At 35.3% G+C, this 23,045-nt stretch overlaps 1 protein-coding gene across 8 annotated transcripts in view; it reads right to left on the bottom strand.

The window, feature by feature from the left end:
* The window catches only part of LOC18448798 (uncharacterized), a 30,009-nt gene that overhangs the window by 427 nt on the left and 6,537 nt on the right, over nucleotides 1–23,045 (bottom strand). For 3 of the 8 annotated variants that reach the window (XM_088863279.1, XM_088863280.1, XM_020676468.2), the window contains 8 exons: nucleotides 20,762–20,821; nucleotides 20,371–20,500; nucleotides 19,391–19,578; nucleotides 19,047–19,231; nucleotides 18,171–18,298; nucleotides 16,629–16,906; nucleotides 15,904–16,147; nucleotides 14,909–15,749 (listed from right to left, as the gene is read on the bottom strand). In XM_088863279.1, the coding sequence (XP_088719405.1) occupies nucleotides 15,010–15,749; nucleotides 15,904–16,147; nucleotides 16,629–16,906; nucleotides 18,171–18,298; nucleotides 19,047–19,231; nucleotides 19,391–19,578; nucleotides 20,371–20,500; nucleotides 20,762–20,821 (1,953 nt within the window). In that variant the 3' untranslated portion in view covers nucleotides 14,909–15,009. Of the gene's footprint in view, nucleotides 1–3,142; nucleotides 3,226–14,908; nucleotides 15,750–15,903; nucleotides 16,157–16,628; nucleotides 16,907–18,170; nucleotides 18,299–19,046; nucleotides 19,232–19,390; nucleotides 19,579–20,370; nucleotides 20,501–20,761; nucleotides 20,822–23,045 lie in introns of those variants that run through there. The other 5 variants (XM_088863282.1, XM_088863281.1, XM_020676470.2 and 2 more) reach the window with 4 other exon arrangements.

The raw sequence follows: 23,045 nt of genomic DNA on the forward strand, positions 1-23,045 counted from the left end.
TGGGTGAGTCGGTCAGGAAAGGGCCTACCTTTCATGAGACTATGAGAACCAGTGTCGCGTTATAAATGGTCAAGCGCTAATCGATTAAGATCGAGCTCTTTTCCTTATAAGAACCGGTATAGAATAACTAAAATGGTCCAGCACTAATCAATTAAGCTAGAGCTCTTTTTTTTATAGGAACCAGTATAGAATAACTAAATGGTGTGGTTTCTTGCAACATTAAACATTCTGCACCTCCTAATTTTATCATAACATGTAATTTTGATGAAAAATTCTCTTAGGATTATCTCGAAATCTATTTTTATATCTAATTATAAAATTTTAAATTCCAAAAATGGCTAAAATCAAGTAGATTTATAAACATTTGAAAATCTTAAAAATGGACGGTCTAGATAATGTATTGCAAGATGCACTATTTTTGGATCTCAAAATCTTTTTTTATTTCATATTCATCCATTTCGTTGTCTAGATGATCAATTAGAGGTTTTGTCAATATTAAAACAACATTTTTCCATGGATTTTTTAGATGCATTTTAAATTTTACATTTTCAGGTTGCAACCTTCTATAAACTTCTTTCGTAACTAAATGGTGTTTTTTTTTGGGAAACTTTTGTACGCCTATCCTACCCCATCATCCAGCTGTCCAATTTAGATCAAGTGAGCCATTGACCATTTGATCTAGATCTGACGCCTCAAAGTATTTTATTTTTAGTTTTTTCTATAAATTATATGAATATGAAATTTGGCACATACCATTATCTTAAAGGGACTCACCTAAAAAAAATTAAAAACAATTTGTTGATAAAATATAATGACCAAAATACCTATTTAAACTTTCAGAGGATTTCGATCATTTTATTTTATTGAGATTTTTTTTTTATTTTACCGGTGCTACTTTAAAAGAGGTGTGGATGCTCAAAATTTGGTGTCAAAATAGATTTTTTTTAAAATTAAAAATAAAATAGTTTGCAGACGTGACATTGTGATTGGGGCCATCTCAACTGTCTATTCAGAATGGATGGTTGGATAGGGGGAAAATTCAAAATAAACCCTATGAATAGACTTCCTATGCAACTTACCCCCCAACCAAACTCTTTTTCTCACTTTTTACCCCAAATTTAACCTTCTTAGTAAATACCCTCCTAAGTCATAAAAAATGTAAAATGAAGATTAAAATACCCTATAGAAAACATACAGTCCAACACAAAATGGGGACAGTCCTACACTTTGCTTTTGAAAGGCATGCAGTCCGGTATAAAATGGGGGTGGTCCGGTATTTTGGATTTCCGAAAAGTATGCGGTTCGACATAAAATAGGGGTGGTCCGACACTTTGAGCATACGGTCCGGCACTATAGGCATTTTTGTAAAAAAAGTATGATTTTTTTTACTCGAAGGTACTTGCTAGAAAAGTTCAATTTAACATAAACGTTGCTAAAAAAAACTTTTTTGAAGATAGGTTGTGTGAAAACTCCCCCTTTGGGGACTTTTGTAATTTTCCTTAAAGGTTTTGTCAGCACGGGAAGCATAGAAGCTTACCTTTCTTTTTCGAGTAAGTCAGTAGGAATGGAACTAAGGACATAGCGCTACAAACATCGACTACTGACTAATTAAGTCGAGGCCCAATCGCTAAAGTACAATATTTTTTTCTTGGTACTTTAGCAGGGAAAGGTTTCCTATCCATAACACAGATAGCAAATCGAAAATAATAAAATATCGGCACACCAAAACATTGGTAACAAATCGGTTTTATTTCAAAATGTTTGGTAGAAACAATTAGGTAAAAAATACAGATTGCCAAAAATAAAGTAAGTCATAGAATAGTAAATATTTCGGATATAGTTCAAAAAAATGTAGTGAAAAAATAGGATATATAAAGATAACATAATAAACAATTATGATTTGCAATTATTGTATAGATATATTAAAGCCATTAAACTTTAATTTTATAGCCTAATTTCATTAGAGCAATACCCGACAATTTTTTTGTTGAAACTTTAAAAAAGTCCAGCAACAATGCTTACTATGTTGTCACGACACAAAATGTATCATTGATTTATTAGAAGCATAAAATGAACTAACAACAACAATACTAAACACAAACTAATTAGCAAATAACAAGAACTATGAACCAAGATATAGGATTATTTTTCAAAGAAAAAAGAACAAAAAACACACCATGTATGAGATTGCAATTAATTAAAACAAAAATGCAAAGATCCAAATATATAAAATAGTGGTCCATTTAAATTGCTATGTTGTATACACCAATGAAATAAAAAGTAAAAAACAAAATTAATCGAACTTCTCTTGGCATAAAAAACAAAACAAAATTCTTAAACAAATTCAAATCTCGCACTGAATTCCTAGCTACCTAAATCTTTAGTATAATTGAATCTCTCTCTTGCTTTTTATAAGGATGATATAGATTTAAAGGATGATATAGATTTAAAGAAAGAAAGAAAATTCCTTGGGTTAATTATTTTGAGATATACGATTGTTTTGATTTTATTTTTTTTGGGGAATATATTGCTTGCATTTTTGTTGTACAATTGTTTAAAAGGAACTCATTTGTGAAAGTTTTTAGATCAAAGTTCTTAATTTCCTTCCACTATTAATGTTCTTATCTTTAAATCAAAATTCAATAATATTAAGTTAAGGAATAAATAAAGTTATAGGGAAGAAGGTTTTTTGAAAACAAAAAAAAATTTGAAAAAGATAAAATATGGATTTATATCGGTTCCATTAAAAAACTTGATTTTTCTAAAATGAAAAACTTGGAGTTCTTAATTTCAAAAAATCAGAAATTTTTTGAAAAAGTTTGTGTTTTTAATGGAGACTTCCTAACTATGCGTAAGAGTGGAACTCAAGACATCATGTTGTAATGTTTGAAAGAAAGACCTATGTGATCTTTTGCTGAGGAAATACAATTTTTTTCTTAATAATAATAAAAACCCCTTATATTTTTACAACAAGATCACTCAGAGATGGTCTTATTACAAGCAATAGAAATTCCAAAATAAATAGCACATCAATAAAATAAATCTCAACAACTTGATACCATTCATACAACCTAATATTGTGCTCAAGAATATAAAATAAAGAAAAAGCAAATAAAATAAAAGATGTCAGATATTACCTCAACCGGGCTTTTTACACCCCACACCGAGACACCACATCCAATGGTACGGGATCTGTGGTCTAGCTTCAATCTCGAACAGGGATAGCTGATTTCGGACAAACTAGGTAAGCGCCCCTTAAAATCTCTACTAAACCTTAACCCCCAATATTAACTCAGGCCCCCTCTAATTTTTCAACCCATAAAATTAACTTACATCTAGAGAGGAGAGAGAGTACCACCTAGGATTTTGGAGAGAGAAAGTTAGAGAGAGTGAGACATGCCCGAGAGAGATAGGTTATAGGAGAGAGAAAGAAGTTGTGTACAGATTGAGGGGAGAGCACGCATATTTATAATGAATATTTAGGTTTGGGATTTCTTAGGGTTTTTTCATAGTTTGCATCTTTCATTAGATTGAATCTAGACCGTTGATCAAGGTGACTTGTGGGTTGAGAGATCTGAGCCATCCATTCCATAGATGGACTATCAACATTATGGAAGGTGCTTGGACCATTATCCATCTTTCCTTAAATAATTTTCCCATCAATATATTTAAATAAAATAAATATCATGCATTCTATAAAATTACATGATCCATGTCATACATTCCATAAAGATATATCAAATATTATCAAGTAAATAAATACTACCAAATATAAATAAGATAAAGTCAATATTTACTATTTATTCAAATTGACCATATCTCTTTAAAACAAACTTGCTATAAAACAAATAAAGCCATAGTCAATATTTTCCTTCCAAGATTTGACCACATGCCACAAATCAAACTTACCTTAACTTAAAGACTTGAACATAAAGCAAACAAAGAATCCAAAGGGTGGGGCGTGCCACCCTTTTGTGGCACGTGGGCCCCCACCCACATGCTACATGGTGGGCCCATGTGCATTTTGGGCCCCCATGGAATTTTATAAAAAGGTTTAAAATACAACGAATTAATATATATATATATATATGAATTTTTACAACTTTATAAAATTTATAACTGTTTTTTTACAAGTCCATAAATCATAATTAAAAGATTGAGAGATTCATAAAAATTCAAGTAATAAAACTAAAATTATTTCAATAATAAAATGAATACAATTAAATTAATATGATGGGTAAAGGATCCATATGGTTTTAGAAATTCAATCTGTAAATATGGGGTACTCCACCTCCAACTGTGGACTACATACCACATAAGCTTTACCGAACTGACCCAGTGTTTCCCATGACCCACAGTCCAAGTAGAGGCTCATTAGCAAGTCACCAAAGTCACGTCGATGAATCAAGGGGTCGCAATCCCAGTCTGTGGATTACAGGTCATCCCCTAGAGACGAGTCAATGTCACCACGACCTGATACGACCACATCTCTATAGTGTATAGGGGTATCTCTAACACATGCATACGCTTCACCCAAAGGTGGATATCTAGCTTTCCCGAATGATCTATCGATATGTATACCGTGTGATGGAACACGGATGCGGTTTTGGCCCTCGTCTCAATAGGCTTACCATCACACACAAGGGTCACACAGTCCCTCGGCTCATTCATCTAGGCATAAGCTCCGACCTCCTCAAAGGTTAACCCAAAATCTTCCTCGGTTAATTCTTTATGCCCAGGTACTTTAGGTTTTCCAACTGACTGGCCTAGATCGACAACCACGGTCCGGGATAAGCAAACATCATTCGCTTAGTATGGTCCTCGAGAGACCACACTCCCACTGAGTTTATGTTTCACTATAATAAAAGTATTTCATAAGGCCTTTACAGGCCACATAAACCCAACATCTCCCACTTGGCCTTTGAAGGCCTTACATTTTCTCTTCCTCACTTTCTCTCATCCACATCTCTCTCACATGTCTTACAAAAATATTATGAACAACTCCCTTAGTCAGAAGGTCTGCAATCATTAAATCTGTAAATATATAGCTGATATCGATCTCTTTCAATCTCACCTCGTTTTTCAAGTTATAAAAATAAGGTTTAATATGCTTTGAGTTCTTGTGAAACCGATGCTCCTTAGAGACACAAATAGCCGCAGTGTTATCGCATAAAATTCTCACTGCCTCACAACGGACATGATGAAAATTAAGTTGATTAAGAAACTTCTTAATCCACACGACCTCCTTGGCTGCTAGACAGCATGCCACATACTCGGATTCCATGGTGGACAAGGCCACAAGATCTTATTTCTTTGACTTCCAAAAAATTGAAGCATTAACATATACCCAGATGTAAATTTCGCATCATCTGGATCCGTAAGATAGCTTGCATTTGAGTATTCCTCTATTGCTATTTCAATTCCCCCCTTATAAGTGAACGCATAATTCATTGTTCCTTTTAAATATCTGAAAGAATTCTTTTTACAGCTTTCCAATGCTCATCTCCTGGATTACTTTGGAAACGGCTCACCAAACTCATAATAAAGGACAAGTCAGGTCTTGTTCCCGTCATGGCATACAAAAGGGACCCAATTACACTCCTGTATGACACTCTCTCTATGACTCGTATATCTATGTCTTTGGTATGACACATCTTATTATTAAGCTTCGTCTTTTTGTCAATTAGGGTAGACATGGGCTTACTCTTACTTTCCAGAATCCTCTTATAATAGGTTGCCTGGGAAAGTTGGATAGCCTTCTCTCTCATGTTTCTTATTATCTTGATGCCCAATACATATGAAGCTTCTCCAAAATCCTTCACATTGAAGCGTTGTGCAAGAAAAATTTTCGTCACTATTACTAGGGCAATTGAGCTACTAACAATTAACATATCATCCACATCTAATGATATAACGTCCACATCACTCCCACTGACCTTTTGATATATGCAATAATCCTCATTATTTGTGGAGAACCCTGCAAGAGCAAGGGTCTCCTAGAATTTTATATACCATTGTTGCGATGTTTGTTTCAGGCTATAAAGGGATTTATTAAATTTGCATACTAAGTTCTCTTTCCCTTTCTCCTCAAATCCCTCAGGTTAGGTCATGTAAATTTCTTCTTCTAAATCCCTATTAGAAAGGTTGTTTTAACACCCATTTGATGAACCTCCAAGTCAAAATGGGTTGCTATAACTATAAGGATTCGGATGGATAGAAATTTGGCAACAGGGGAAAAATTTTCCTCATAATTTGTCCCTTCTTTCTGAGTGAAACCCTTTGCAACCAACCTAGCTTCGTATTTTACTATTTTCCCTTCAAAGTTCAACTTTTTCTTGAAAATCCACTTGCAACCAATGGCCTTACGTTTTTTAGGTAGGGGTACTAATTCCCATACATAGTTTTGGTTAATGGAAGCATACTCATCTTTCATGGCTTCTACGCAGTATTCTTTTTCAGAACAGGTCAAGGCTTCATGGTGAGTTCTAGGTTTTGAATCTGGATCATCCCCAACCTTATCAAATGTTCTCCAAGGTAGATAAAATGTTCTAGATAAAGAGGTGATCAACTGACTCGGTTACTTCGTCTTGGCTCAGGTAAATGTTCAGTTTCTATAGGGAGTCCGGGATCAGGTTGGGTTGGTTTAAAAGTTTCAAGTTCAGCGTCTCGAAGTACATCATTGTTTTGGGCCTCCTCATAAAAATTGGTTTGTTTTCTACTCAACCTTGCTTCAAAGAACTCTTCCTCGAAGAAGTGAGCATCGCGGCTTTTAATAACCGCACATGTGTCAAGATTGTAGAATCGATACCCCTTACATCTGGGTAACCAATGAAAAAGGATTTGACATTTTTGGGTTGAAATTTGGTTCTATTTTGATGTGGGATAAAGACATGGGCTGAGCAACCCCAAACTTTCAGGTGTTCAATGGAGGGAGTACGACCTGTGAAAATTTCGTGAGGAGTAAGTGGGGCAACTTTTGTGGGAGTCCGGTTAAGGATGCAACATGCCGTTAATACTCCAATGAGAGATTTACATGCCCTATCATACTCCTTACCATTTCCACTAATGTCTTATTCCTTCCTTCAGCTACACCATTTTGTTCAAGAGTATAAGGCATGATGTACTAATGGATGATCTCATTTTCAATGCACAATTCTTTGAAAAGATCAGATGAGTACTCCCCCCGTCTATCGATTTTAAGGACTTTAATTTTCAAGTTAGTTTAATTCTCTACCTGGGCCTTATATTCTTTGACTTTTTCTAGGGCTTCTAATTTTGCATGAATAAGGTACATATGGCCATATCGAGAGTGATCGTCTATAAAAGAGATAAAATCTTTTTTCACTTTTGGTGGTCACATTCATAGGTCCACATATGTCACTATGAATGATTTTCAATACGCTAGTAGCTCTTTTTGCCTTGGTGGTATTTTTCCTTATTAATTTTCTTTGCACACAAGACTCGCACACTTGAAGAATCCCATCCCTTTTTAATCTTTCCATCCGTTTGATATTAATGTGTCCTAACCTCATATGCCATAAGGTAGCATCCAATTCATTAAGGGACGAGACATAAACAATATTCTCTTTTATTTCAATAGAAAATAGCCCATCTACAAGTCGTTCGGTCATGTTCACAACTTTTCCCTTTTTTACCACCACTTTCTCCCACATGAAAGTGGTTATGAATCCAGCCATAGACATTTAGGAAACGAAACCAAGCACTTCCTCATATCAGGAGCATAAAGTGCTTGCTTTAAGATCAAGGTGTTCTCTTTCTTCAATTTCAGCTCAAAATCTCCAACTCCAAGAACATCAGTCTTCTGATTTTTTCCCATGTAAATATGCTGATATCCTAGCCCCATGGGAGTGAAAGAACGGAAACCTTCTTTGGTGTTTGTGACATGGGCCGTAACACCCGAGTCTAGACACTAAGAGGCTCCCCTGGGGTCAGCCAGCATAGACTCAAAAAACACACATGTCAATTCCTTGTTGGTTCCACCAGATTTGTTAAATCGACAACTATTGGCTATGTGGCCCACCTTCTTACAAATAAAACAAGTTCGAGTCTCTCTCTTTGTTTCCTTATTTCTAAAATCTCTTCTTTTGAAATATATTTTCTTCTATTCACTTTCTTTTCTTAAATTTAAAAGATGGTTGAGATTTTACCATATGCGCAACATCCCTTGGGGTTTGCCTGAACTCCTTATTTCTTCTTCAGATTTGATGGCCGTGATGAGTTCCTCCAATATTGGTGCCTTTCTTCTAGCATAGATGGAAGATATGAAAGTCTCCCATGAATTAGGAAGAGAATTCATTAAATGAATCACTTGCATAGATTCATTGGGCTTCATGCCTGTATCTTTCAAATATCTGGCTAGCGCACAAAACACGTGCAGATGATCTGCAAACTTGGTACCTTCTACCATTTTTAAATCATTATACCTTCTCATAGCTATAGTTTGCTTCATAAGAGAGGGTTCAGCATACTCTCTTTCAAGTTTATCAAAAATCTCACTTGCAGTATAGATTGATTCGTACTCAAAAGCATACGAGTCAGTCATGGCATATAAAAGAATGTGCTTGCATTTCAAGTTCTTCCTCTTCCAATTGGTGTACTCATCTTTGATTATTTGAGATGAGTCATCAGTTGGACGGTGAGGTCGGTCTTCAAAGAGTACCTCATGTAAGTTTTCTTCTTAGAGTACAAATTTGATTTTTTTTTTCCATGAAACAAAGTTGGTCCCATCAAACCTTTCGATTTTCAGGATCTTAGAGATGAAGGTACGAGCAGCCATATATTTCTATTATAAAGCAAAAATAAAAAAGACTCCTGATGGCAATCAAGTAAAACCTGACTCTGATACCAATGAAAGAAATACCTATGTGATCTTTTACGGGAGAAATACAATTTTTTTTAATAATAATAATAACCCCTTATATTTTTGGTAATAAGATCACTCACAGATGGGTCTTATTAGAAACAATAGAAATTCCAAAATAAATAACATATCAATAAAATAAATCTCAACTACTTGATGTCGTTCATACAACCTACTACTGTGCTTGAAAATATAAAATAAAGAACAAACAAATAAAAGAAAAGATGCCGGAGATTACCTCAACCGGGCTTTTTACACCCCACACCGAGTCACGACATCCAATGGCTTGGGATCTATGTTCTAGCTTCAATCTCGAACTGGAATAACTGATTTCGGTCAAACTAGATAAGCACCCCTTAAAATCTCTACTAAACCTTAACCCCCAAAATTAACTTTGCCCTCCTCTAATTTTTCAACCCTTAAAATTAACTTAGGTCTAAAGAGGAGATAGAGTACTACTTAGAATTTTGGAAAGAGAAAGTTTGAGAGAGAAATATAGAGGAGAGAGAGTGGGGCGTGCCCCTCTAGGAGAGAGAGGTTATGGGAGAGAGAGAGAGAAGTTGTGTACAGATTGGGGGGAGAGCACTCCTATTTATAGTGAATATTTAGGTTTAGGGTTTCTTAGGGTTTTCTCATAGTTTGCCTCTTTCGTGAGATTGAATCTAGACCGTTGATCAAGGTAACTTGTGGGGTGAGAGATCGGAGCCATCCATTCTATAGATAGGCCATCAATATTATGGAATGTGCTTGGACCATTATTCCCTTTCCTTAAACCATTTTTCCATCAATAAATTTAAATAAAATAAATATCATGCATTTCATAAAATTGCATGATCTATACCACATATTCCATAAAGATATGTCAAATATTATCAAGTAAATAAATACTACCAAATATAAATAAGGTAAGGTTAATATTTATTATCTATTCAAATTGACCATATCCCTTTAAAACAAACTTACTATAAGACAAATAAAGCTATGGTCAATATTTCCATTCCAAGATTTGACTACATGCCACAAATCAAACTTACCTTAACTTAAAGACTTAAACATAAAGCAAACAAAGAATCCAAAGGATGGGGCGTGCCACCATGTGGCACATGTGGGCCCCCACCCACATGCCACATGGTGGGCCCATGTGCATTTTGGGCCCCCATGGAATTTTATAAAAAGTTTTAAAATAAAACGAATTAATGTATATATATATATATATATGAACTTTTAAAACTTTGTAAAATCTATAACTGTATTTTTATAAGCCCAAAAATCATAATTAAAATATTGAGAGATTTATAAAAATTCAAATAATAAAACTAAAATCATTTCAATAATAAAATGAACACAATTAAGTAATATGATGGGAAAAGGATCTATATGGTTTAGGAATTTAATCTGTAAATATGGAGTACTCCACCTCCAATTGCGGACTACAGACCACACAAGCTTTATCGAACCGACCCAGTGTTTCTCATAACCCACGGTCCAAGCAAGGGCTCATTAGCAGGTCACCAAAGTCACGTCGATGAATCAAAGGGTCGCAATCCTAGTATGTGGATTATAGGTCATCGCCTAGAGACGAGTCAAGGTCACCACGACCTGATGCAACTACAGCTCTATGGTGCATAAGGGTATCTCTCGTACATGCATATGCTTCACCCAAAGGTGGATATCTGGCTTTCCCGAATGATCTATCGATATGCATGCTGTGTGATGGAACATGGATGAGGTTTTGGCCCCCGTCTCAGTAGGCCTACCATCACACACAATGGTCACACAATCCCTCGGCTCACTCATCTAAGCATAAGCTCCGACCTCATCAAGGGTTAACCCAAAACCCTCATCGGTTAATTCTTTATGCCCAGGTACTTTGGGTTTTCCAACCGACTGGCCTAGATCAATAAGCACCGTCCGGTATAAGCAAACATCATTCGTTTAGTATGGTCCTCGAAGGACCACACTCCCATTGAGTTTATGTTTCACTATAATAAAAGTATTTCAATACACACTCATAAGGCCTTTAAAGGCCACATAAACCCAACAAAGTCTTATCACCCTTGACCTAATTTTGAGCTCGTTCCTTCATGCAACGGTCATTCTCGTATAAAAATAAACTTTTGATTTTCAATTTTTAAGACTTAAGTTCACTATTTTTAAAACTTGTAAGATGAGGAAAGCATTGGATTCATGCTCAATAACAACATAAATGAGCAGGGGACCAAATTCAAACCACTACGATACTCGGTAAATCTACACGTAATCTAGATTGCCTGGAGCCAAAAATTAAGGCATGAGCTGCAAAATAAACGACTTGAATATTCAACAATGGTGTCACTTGAAAGACCCATTACTGAAGCATTGTAGGAGAATGAAAAGGTGGTTGATCACCTGAGTAACAAAGCTTAAGAGGTCACAATGGTAGGGTGATTTAGTCTGAACCTCGAATATTTTGGACTTAAAAGAGCGTTGGAAGAGTTGTATTATTTTATGGCTATAGTCCCATGTGCTGAATGACAAGAAATCCATTAAAGCCTCACCTCAAAAGCGTGCTGGAATATGAGTTCTGGTGACGGAAACCGTTGTGATGGCCTAAATATATTTTTACCCTCACTGTAAAGCTAGTCATGTGAACACTAGAAATGAATTGGTCCGAAAAAAATGTTAACAACCATTTTTAGAGGCTAAAACCATTTATTTTTATCAAATATATGATATTTGTTGTCGATGTGATTGGCTTGCCAGTATCTAGACATTTCCTGGGTGTTTTGAGGTGAAACTTCATAAAGCAGCACAGTCAAAATACTTTTCTTTAGTTACTGTCAAAGCCTACTCTTTTTGACATGGGTACGGTGAGTAGGAATGGAAACGGGCGACGTTGCTGCTCCATCAACCCAACTATCTAGGCCTCGGGACCGAACTTTTTTACAAATTCATGAAATAACTGGAATTGCTGTGAATCCTACAAGGCATGGTATGAGTATCCTAGGTGTGGCAATGGACTCGACTAAGCCCAGGTCCCAAAAGGTAGACACGACCTTGAGTCCGGGTCCAAAACCGGGACTTAAACACTAGCCATTAAAGATAAATTGTTTAAATCCTATTCGTTTTGATGTATTAAAGATTATACACAATAAAAACTCGTAGTCCTTTTTAGCTATTAAACACGACAAATCAGACAGCTTGAAATCTAATGGCGAATGATTGTGACTTTGTTGCCAATAATATGGATAAAAATGGTAAAAAAAAAAAAAGTTCATATGAAGGCAATGGATCCAACATACATATACCGGTTAGAATAATATTTGTCTCTTACACAAACACATCAGTGGTTGGAATAATCTCGAGAGTGAGGATGACCCAGTTTAGTGCAGTAAGCTCAGAAATTTCAGTTTTAAAAACCAATGACAAGAAAGAAAAGGATATGCTGATTGCACCATGAGTTTGGGAAATTTACAAGTGAAGTTAAATGTTTCGAGACATTTTCTACTGGTCTAGAAAATTCACAAAACGATGACCAAAATCAATGAAAATGACTAAAAGTTTTGATGAGGCTCATATTTAACTGGGATATTAGTGCCATATTGCAATTTACCTACACACTTCTTGTATTCAAAGCAGTGTTCGCAAAATCGAACGGGAAAGGTTAACCAGTCATGAGGCTAGGAGCGGTTCGAACCGGAATCGAACTAACCGGAGCGGTTAACCGGACTAACCGGTCAAATAGATTTTTTTAAAAAAAGATGGGGCAAAACGCCCAAAAAAAAATAGAAAAACTTAGATGAAGAATACACTATCATATTATATACATTTATCTTATAAAAAAAATTTGAAACAAATTTTTATATAATTTAATATTTGAATATTATGGAGATATGCGAGACAATCTATAGTTTCACATAAATTCAATTGATGAAGTTACAAAGTCCAAATAATAATAGATGATGCAACAATATATGCTTCTATGTTATTTTAATGTTGATGTTGAAAAAGGTTGTTTTAATGTTGAAAAACCCTTTAATACGGTTTAGAATTGAATTTCATAGCGTATTTTTTTGTAGCATGATGTTCCTAGTTTTTCGAAAGGTTGTTTCGAAAGGTTGTGAGTCAAAGTAGTAAGAGAGAGTACCTCATTTACTCAGTAACTTGGTTATCAAATCCAAGGTGTGGGTCAAGGTGTCAAGTGTTGCTTAAAATGGCTAAATCGCATATTTTTAAAAATATGGCCAAGTCGATTTTCAAATGGCCAAATCGATTTTAAAATGGCCAAACCTCATTTACTCAGTAACCTTTTGAGTTAGGTTTTAACATGAAAAAAAAAAAGTTTATATAAGATGGCAACTTTAAAATGTAGTTTACTCAGTAACCTTTTGAGTTAGGTTTTAACATGAAAAAAAAAAAGTTTATATAAGATGGCAACTTTAAAATGTAGAATTAAGATGTATATTAATAATATAAAAAAAAAGGTCAATTTTTTATCCATTTCGGCATGTGGAAACATGAGAGATGAGTAAAACACTTTTTAGCTTCTACCTCTTTTCTTCATAAAGGCTAATAAACAGATTTAAGGAGTATGAAGTTGCTAAAAATGATAGATAGCTTGTGACAAATAAAAAACAAATTAAAATAAACAAGAAGTTGAGAAAATAACATGCACCAAAAATAATCTTAACAAGAAATAAATTTTTTTATCATATTCATCACAAAAAAAAATATTTTTATAAAAAAAATATATAACATTAAAACCAATCCAACAAGCTCACCAAAAATATATAACAATAAAAAGAAGGAAATATTTTTTCTCATATTCATAAAAAAAAAAGACATTTTTGTAAATAACATAAAAAACGATCCAAAAAGCTCACAAAAAATATATAAAAAAATTTAAAAAAAATAATATATTCTTTTTTTCTCATATTCATCACAAAAAACAAATTTTTATAAAAACAAAACATAATTTGATTAAAAAACAAATTTTTTTTAAGAACCCTAAAATAGAGCCAAAGAACACAAAAACTTTAGAGTCAAAATCAACCCCAAATCTTTCATGTTTTGAACAAATTGACATGGGGATATGATAGATACTTTAATTAAGATTCAAATGCCCCAAATCTCATAAAGATTCATTCACTATTGAAATCTTTATTCACAAAATTGTAGATTTTTCACTTCACGGAAATTTCAAGAAAAAAACAAAAAAAATCGATATAAAAACATTTAATCAATAGTAAATCAAAATAATTAGTTTATTTGATACATGAGGCTTTTAGGATCAAACTTCAGCGATCAATTCGATAAAAATCGATCAATTGATCGATCAGAAATCAATTTGTTTGGATAAAAAACAGTTCTTTGAGCAGCAGTACTTTGGCCCCAAAAAAACCTCAAATCTTTATCGTTTTGGAAATTTTGCAATATGTGAACATTGAATCCTTCAACAATGAATCAAAGCCCTCCATTTTTATGAAAATCTATGAAGTATTGAAGCTGCATTTGATAGAATGGCATAATGTCTAATTTTCAAAAAACCCCATTTCAATCCACCAAGAACTCTTTGTTTTTGAAATTTTGATTCCATAATCGACAATTTATAGAAACTTTCCAATGTATAACATCAATAGTTGACCAAAAAACACAAAAAATATACAAAAAAAAAAAACAGCAAAATCTTGTTATGTGAAAAATAACGGACATGTATCAAATAACGACCGTTATTTGATGCGTTGAAAACGCCGAACCAATTAGAAAAAACGGGTCAGTTTATACTAGAAACCGCTGGTTCAACCTCAAACCGGCCGGTTTTGGTGCCTATTTTTTTGGAGACTGCCGTCTTATGAGGTGTGCCGTAAAACCGGCCCTAATCGGACTTGCCACCCCACCGGTAGCGATCTAACCGACCGATTCTGGTTCTAACCGACCGATTTTGCAAACACTGACTCAAAGAATATACACTGCACAAATATTTTTTAAAAAAATGGTACCCTTTCCTAAAGAGTTAATTATAAGTTTAATTTGATTCAATCACTAAAATTTGGTACTCAAAAACTTTATAAGCATGTTTTACTATTACGAAAATAATATACAAAAACAAAATTGAAGCTCAAGTTAAGCCAAGGACAAAACCTGCGAGTCTAATCGGTGTCTGGATCGGAATCAACAATGTCCGGTAAGGGTTCTGGTTCAGAATCTGATAATGCCACCATAAAACCCTTACTTGAAAATGGTTCACCTGTTCGGGAAACCACATTGCCATCCAATGCATCCCCTCCAAACACTTCCTCGGTCTTATCTTCCACATTCTCCATTACATCTTTGTCCAAAACACTGGTTTCAAACACTTTCTCTCCCTTCTCGGCCTCACTCTCCATCATCTCTTGCTCAAAATTACAGGTTCCAAACACTTTCTCTCTCCTATCACCCACATTCTCCATTTCCTTGTCAAAAATACCAGTTCTGAACTCCCCCTCTCTCTTATCTTTCTCCATTTCCTTGTCGAAAACGCCAGGTTCAAACCCTTTCTCCCTATTACCACTCACATTCTCTGCCGCTCCTTGGCCAAAAACCCCAGTTACACCTGGCTCTTCTGCCTGATTCATGTCTTTGGACTCGGGCTCCTCGCTGTTTTTAAGCCAGCTTGAGCACAAGGCATCATAAAAATCGTCGCTTTTGGAACTTGAGGGTCCTGCCCTTTCATCAAGAAATGGCATCCCTGGCTTTTGACCACTGGAAAATGTAGTCTCATCCAACTTACGTCCCATGTTAGTTGCTGCAACTGATGATAATGGAAGCGCACGAGGGTGGATGAGTGGCTCTAGAGCTAACAGAGCGTGAGCACAGAACTCAGCAAGCCTTGTTCCTCCCTCCCTCTTGCCTGCGGTAAGAAACATAGAGCACAAGGGACAGCGACAGAGAGGCTTAGTTTTCCATTAAGAGATCTCAGGTTCGAATCTCTCTTGCAACCAAGCTGACCTCAAAAGTACATGGAGAGAGAAAGTGAGAGAGAGAGAGAGAGAGAGAGAGATCACCTTCACGGAAGAGTGCAAGGCCCTGAGATAAATAAGGTGGACGATGGCCACATGGAGAGAGAAGAGATGCTAAGAGTGCTTCAAAAGCAGCAAGCTGAAAATCAGCTCTTATGGATGCCGGTTCATCAGCTATGAGGGCATTTGCTTCCCCAAATGTAATAAACCCATCAAAAGCATTGCTGGCCGTAGTTATCAGAAGAAGGTCCACTTGGGCGCGCCAACACTCTGATCTCAGCGTCCCACCCTGCTAAATCTTTAAAATAGTTCATATACTTAAAAGTGATAGATGTGATACACTACACACAACGTAACTTTCAGAAAAGACACTGATATCAGCCCCTCTGTCTCTCTCTCCCCTTCCCCTCCCCCCCCCCAAAAAAAAATCCCACCCCACAAAAAACAAAAAAAAAAAAACAAGGAAAGAAAAAGGAAAAGAAAAGAAAAAACATTCATGTAAATGGATGGGGACAAGGGACTTGGTCTTTAGCAGTCATATATCATATATCTCTCTTTCTCACCTAATGGATGATAATGGATGGGCGTTAGGGGTCAATCTATAAGTGCTCATCAGAACCTCCCTCCCCCCCCTCTCTCTCTCAAAATACATACACACACACAAAGGTCTTGAGCATTCTTAGATAACTAAAGGTATCTCATATGCAGGTAGTTCATGCTTTTTGGTAATAGGCAGTTATGATTCTTATGAATCAGTACAATGCACATACCACAGTGAGAAGGGCTTCCAATGCCTTCAGTGCTGATATTTGCACAGAAACTGGAATTGTGCTATTGATGTTTTGATCTTCAGCTTCAGCATCAACTGCACTCAGGGGCTGCGGTTCAGAGCCACGCTTCCTTTTACATTGGTTTGAGGGTGGCCCCACCGCCCTTTGTTTTTTTGAATTGAGAAGTTCGAATGAGCTTATGACAGAGTTGTGATTGGTAAATTTCAGGTCAACAAATGCATTTGTAAGTACTTCTGATGCAAGGTAAAGAGCCATTCCTGTTCAAGATGAACATTTTAAGAACCATCTTCTGTGATTTCTAGGTTCATTGTGAATTACATATACAAGTTGTGTCTAAAACAGTTTGGACACACTTACGATCTCTTCATTAACAAAAAAAAAAGAAAAAGGCATACTTAGGACCTATATAATGCAACAAAATTTGGAATATTATTTAAGTTGACCTCACAATCATAAATTTGTCTTCACGTTCAAATTTTAGAGGGACTCATTTCATTAGATTTTAGATAATTTAAAAATCCAACTGATTCTCCTGTGTTCATGTCCTAAGGCCCCTCAAAAAATGGTGTAAATAAATACTTTCATATCATCATGACCAACCGCATTTCTCAAATTAATCGTCTTGTTTGCAATTAAAATGCCTATTAAGATTTCCTTCTCCCTAGGGAGGATACTATCCATTTCGTCCCTCGGGCAAAAGACATGCTAGGGATACTTTTTAGATCTCAAATTTTGGGGATGTAATATGTTCAAACCATAGAATAATCTCAGCAAAAGAAATTCTGAAATAAACTCTCCATGTAATAGAAAAAACTAATGCCTAAAGATCGAATAGAGACCATCCAATTTTGAAGGCTTAGATCTAAGTGTCACAGAACTCAAATTTCAAAATTTATCTTTTAAAAATAATCTTGTAATTGTTATATGGTTCCCAAAGTTTTAGACTGAAAAATCAACCTAGCTAGGTGTTTTGACTGAGGGAGTAGATGGCAATATGCTCCTGCAGGAGCACAGTATATGTGCTCTACTTTTAATCCTACATCCATTACTTTCAAAAGTACATATCTACTCCCTCCCAAAATATGCCTTCATCTAGTCCTCTGTAGACATACAGCAAACTGTTCCTTCCAATCTAAAAAGCAATATCATGCTAGTGTAGTTGATTAATGGAGTGAGCATAAAAAATACACATCCATTAGGACAATAACGGTATCCTACCTACCCTTTTTGTTTGACTTCCTTACACACACATAATATTGTCTTACAATTGTGCAATCTACTTCTTAGCCCTCCGTTCGCGTTCAAAAAGCACGAAGTACATATAAAAAGAAAAACAATTGCGACTTGAAATTTTGAAATTTATCAAACATAAAAGTGGTTATTGATGCCAATCATGTGGGTAATGTCGATTGCAATCATACAGAGAAGCTAAAGAGAAATAATAATACGAGTACATGTCCCACAGATAGCACTACTTCAGAACAAGGGGACTATTATAGATTTGGGAGACTTGATCCATACCTATGCCCATAGAGATCAGCAGGGTTTGTGCAATTGAGTAAAGCTTTATTCTTAAATCAGGCAATGCACATCTCCTGAAGCACTCTGTTAGGAGCCTTACAACATCAGCAGCATGAGGCAACAGTTGACTGCATATTAATGAAATATGCATGCATCAGCTAACTCTATCTCGAAAGGAAAGGTTGACACGTATCGTCAGCTATCTATTCAGAAAGAAAAATATTGATCTTCATGAATATCTATCTTTGTGAATTTCACACCATCATGAATGATCTCGGATGCAAATCAAAATCCGTTGCAATTCTAGCATGACTGCACACACGGATTTTGGTATTGTGAGAACATATTTAATAAAGTATTAGTATGTATGACAGAATGCAGAAAGATGATTAAAACCTAGGTCATAGACTGCCAGAACTGAAATTGAGTAAATGTTAGACATGGTACTATAGTAAAAGCATCTTCAAACAAAATCCCCACAATGACTCCTGGATATGGTAAGTATTGGTAAGTATAGATTAGATATAAACAAAGAAGACAGAAAGACCACATGTAAATAAATGGGTGAATTGAAAAGAAAAAAAAAATCAAGTAAATAAATTTAGGCCAAGAAATCAAGTTCATGTGCTTAATACAGGACTCTAACTTTAAACTAATAGGGCTTTTAATTCTACCTGTGTTTTCCTTTTTGAGTAAAGGTGATTGACTCTAACCCTACCCAATGAAAGATTCTGTAAAGAATTATCCGGAAAGAGCATCTTACAAAGAGAAAGCAATGCAAGACAATCCACTAATACATTTATCTAACAAAACATAACAATACAAGGCATAATACCGTAAATCTGCTGGGCCCAAAGCAAGCAAATAAATTCGCACCTTCCCACCCCCTTGATTATGGAAGTCAGTAAATCCAAACTACATAATTGCAATAATGGTAGCTCAGAGCAAAGAAACAATTGTTGAGAAACTAGCAGAATGGGCATCAAAGTCTGGCAAAGAGCACCATCCACAGACATTACTCGTCCAACAAGTGCAAGCAGAGGACGAATAGGGACAGTCACCTGTTTCACAAAACAGACAAAATAAACATTGTAAATCGAGGGGTTCTTAAGGAGACATCTATCAACCAAAATGTTTTTAAGCACATATACAAGTGAATGAAAAAAATAAAAAAGAAGGTGTTGTGAAGAAGAAGAAAAAAAGTTTAAAATGTGATATACCTGGACAGGGTAAGCATTGGTAAGCATCATTGAACAGCATTGCATCAGAACAGACACTCGGGGAGTAAGCAACTGCCAAAATCGTTTTGTTGTTTCATTAAGGGCCAACACTGACTGACCTCCCAAAGGTGGAGGTGGATCTTTACCCGGTGGAACCAAGATAGCAGTCACTTCAGTACCTTTAGTTGCTGCAACAAGGGCAATAAGATATGTTAGTTCACTAATGAAAAGCTAGATTGGTGTGTGGGTGGGTGCGGGTATCGGTGTGGGTGTCGGTGTGGGTGTGTGAATAGATTTCATCCGCCCAAGGAAGGACCCCTACAATGTCCACCCTCCACCATTTTTTGGGTCCTAAAGGGCCCAAATTTTGCCCACATATTCTCTCACCTCAAAATAAATTCATTTTTTCAGGTTTCTTTTCCACAATCTTGTTCTCTAGGCCCAAAAGAGTGTGTGGGCAAGGCCTGAATAGATGCCCTTCATCATCATCATCATCAAATCCTTTTCCCAACTATTTGAGGTCGGCTATGAACAGATGCCCCTAAATAGATAGATAAATTGATAGATAGATATGAAAACATTATATGGCCCCAGGCCCAACATGTAGCACTTCAAGGCCAAAACACTCTATTAGGGGGTTTTTAACAACCTGAAATTTTCACATCATTTTTTATTTACCTTGTGACTAATTTAGAAAAAGTAGAACCCCTAGATCTCATTGTCCACCAAATGGACACTTCCATTGTCGCCCTTGGAGTGGGAACTGCGATGGAGCACTTTTTAAGCTTTATATAATTTTTTAAATTTATCTTAAAGACAAACATACAAGAATTGAGAGTTTTGGGGTCAAAGGAATCCCCCTTACTTGGTGTTTTGTCACTTGGGTATATACTATAGCACTTTAGCCATGGGCCCAAAGAAAATTTTTCAACACACACACACACACAGGACTACATAATCAGGATACAAGTAACACATGCCTCCTTCTAGGCCTTCAAAAGCCTGATTGAGATTGCTATTAATTGAAATAATTATCTTTTGCATCATAGAGAACCAGCTATCTGCATCACTTCTTGCCTTGGGAAGGAAAGCCAGGCCCCGGGCGAACTTCTAGAAATTGGAAAACAAAGACATACTCAACTTTTGATGGAGGACAAAAATAAGGGAAGCAAGAACACGGTAAAGGACCTATTAATGATAAATAATGATCAGAATGCAATAGAAGAAAAATTGGTGATGGTTAATCTTTTGAAGTAAACATATGATTGAGATATCCAGACAACTGACACTGTGTTTACTTCTTAACATGATGAAGATAGAAATAACACTACAATAGAAGGTACCAATAGAGAACCTAGCAATGTGGTTTACCTTGGAGACACTTGTGCTACATGTCCCAGAGATAATCTTGGAAGCAATGGCAGCTTCAACCTGCCACATCATGACATAGCTAATATTAGAATATTCAAATTTTTACCATGATTCCAAACATCAGATGAAATATTTCAGTAAGGAGAACAATTTTAAAGTAAGGAGAACAATTTTAATGAACTCCAACCAATTCATGCATAGCAGTCAATCCATACATTACACGATTTGAATTGGGGAATGTTAAAAAATCATTGCATCCTTTACTTCTTCAGTAACCAATATTGTAATAAGGAATGTCAATTCATTCATCTCCAAAGCATACATTCAAGGTCACCTTATTTACTCTTATTAACATAAAATATGTCCCTGCATGCGCTAGACATGCCAATCAAGTATCATTGATCATCAGTCAGTAAAAAATTAAAAAGTAAAACACCCATATGGGCCCATGAGAAAAACTGCATCCAGTAATCGACTAGTTTAGAATAAAAGGAAAGCACAAACAACAAAACCCTTAAAAAGTAAGAGAAATGGAAAAAGTTACACCATCACGCTCATTCTTTGCACAATAAGTAGGTAATCAGGAATAATGCTCATGTATTCTTTGAAATGACTAAGATATTCCAATACTTAAAACAGTGAACACCCATTCTCTCTTAACTATGACCATTGTAGCAACCCATACAAATAACAAAATCATTTGAACACTTTCTTTTTCAAAATTAATAAGGCTTATTGCATCAAGAAGCTTATTGGATTAAGAACGAAAGTTGCCACACAAAAATAACCAAATGCCACCGTTCCCTCTATATGAGAATCCAAAGCAGAAATGACATCAGAATCAGAACCGAAAGCACATAAGCTGGAAGTTATGTGTGTGTGGGTTGGCATCATACAGGCTGGCAAATTGGCCAGTGTGGATCTTTACATCTCCTAAACTGCAATATTTGAAATGTCACAATGGAACCTACAACAAGTCAAATGGTGCAAAGGTACGTTTTGTAATAACTACAGTGGCTATTTGCTTATAGAAAAAACTACTGAAGTGGCTTGTTTGTAGCTTCATATATCTTCAAAACTGGTAGCTGTTGTGCAACTGACTTCCACTGGCATGGCTTTCAATCTAAGATTAGATATGAAGATCTCCAATTCAGTCACTCAATGGTTACATATGAAGATCTCGAATAGTCACTCAATGGCAAATTGCTATCAGGATCTCCTCCAAAAAAATTGAATTTTCTGATTTTCTGTTTCGATACGCTTTTATTTTTTTGGAGGATCAAGGCATTCTTATAATTGCAGAAAGAAAAGCGAAAGAACTCTTTAAAGATACAATATAGAAACAATTTATTAACAAAAAACAAAGAGAATAATACAGTGACTACAAGTTCAAATCTATATACCTCCAGATCATAGTTGTTAAAAGCAGAAACACAAGAAGTATTTGAAGTGGAGGAACATTGCTTGCTAGTTTCCAAGTTTGGAAACGCCATGAGGACATCCGTACAAGAAATAAATTAAACTAGATAAATAGATAAAACTAGATAATATTGAGAATGTATTTTAGCAATTTTTAATATTTAACAAAAAATTAATATTTTATTTTAGCAATTTTTAAAAATTTAATAAAAATTTAATATTTTAGAAATTCCTTTAATTATACTTACGATAATTTACTCAAATAAAATTTGAGAGTACAAACTCAGATTTATTTATTTTGAGTCTTCTCAAATATAAGTCCTGCAATTATATAGGAAAGATCTTTATTTGATATTACAATGTACATGGTAATTACCTCAGTCAAATCATATGCAAGTCCTGCCCTTTTCTTCACATTCACCCCTTCATTTCAATTTATACCAAAAAAAAAAAAATCTCAAAAACAACTTTTAATGAATGTCTGACCCCAACATTCTCTACATCAAATTTGAAACTGGGATCATCTTATTTAAAATTCGGTGATTGGCAGATTTAAGAATCTCTTGTCCTTTGAAAATTTTACAGAACACAGATTTGAAGAATTATTGCTTTCTTCTTTTAATGAGAGTTTTATCAAACCGCACCTAAAAGTTGAACTACTAAATATTTCAACATAAGGGTGATTTGATAAATCTCAAAACCCTTTATGATGTGTTATTTGATGGGCTGTTTGCAATTTCATCAAAAGAACACTAAGTTACTTGAATTGGATCAAATGATATGGGTGAGGTGTTAAATAATTCTTCAAAAGATTTGAAGAATTATTGCTTTCTTCTTTTTATGAGAGTTTTATCAAACTGCACCT

Source organism: Amborella trichopoda, chromosome 3 (assembly GCF_054954075.1).
Source record: "Amborella trichopoda isolate Santa Cruz 75 chromosome 3, AtrichopodaSantaCruz75HAP2 v2.0, whole genome shotgun sequence".
NCBI lineage: Eukaryota > Viridiplantae > Streptophyta > Magnoliopsida > Amborellales > Amborellaceae > Amborella > Amborella trichopoda.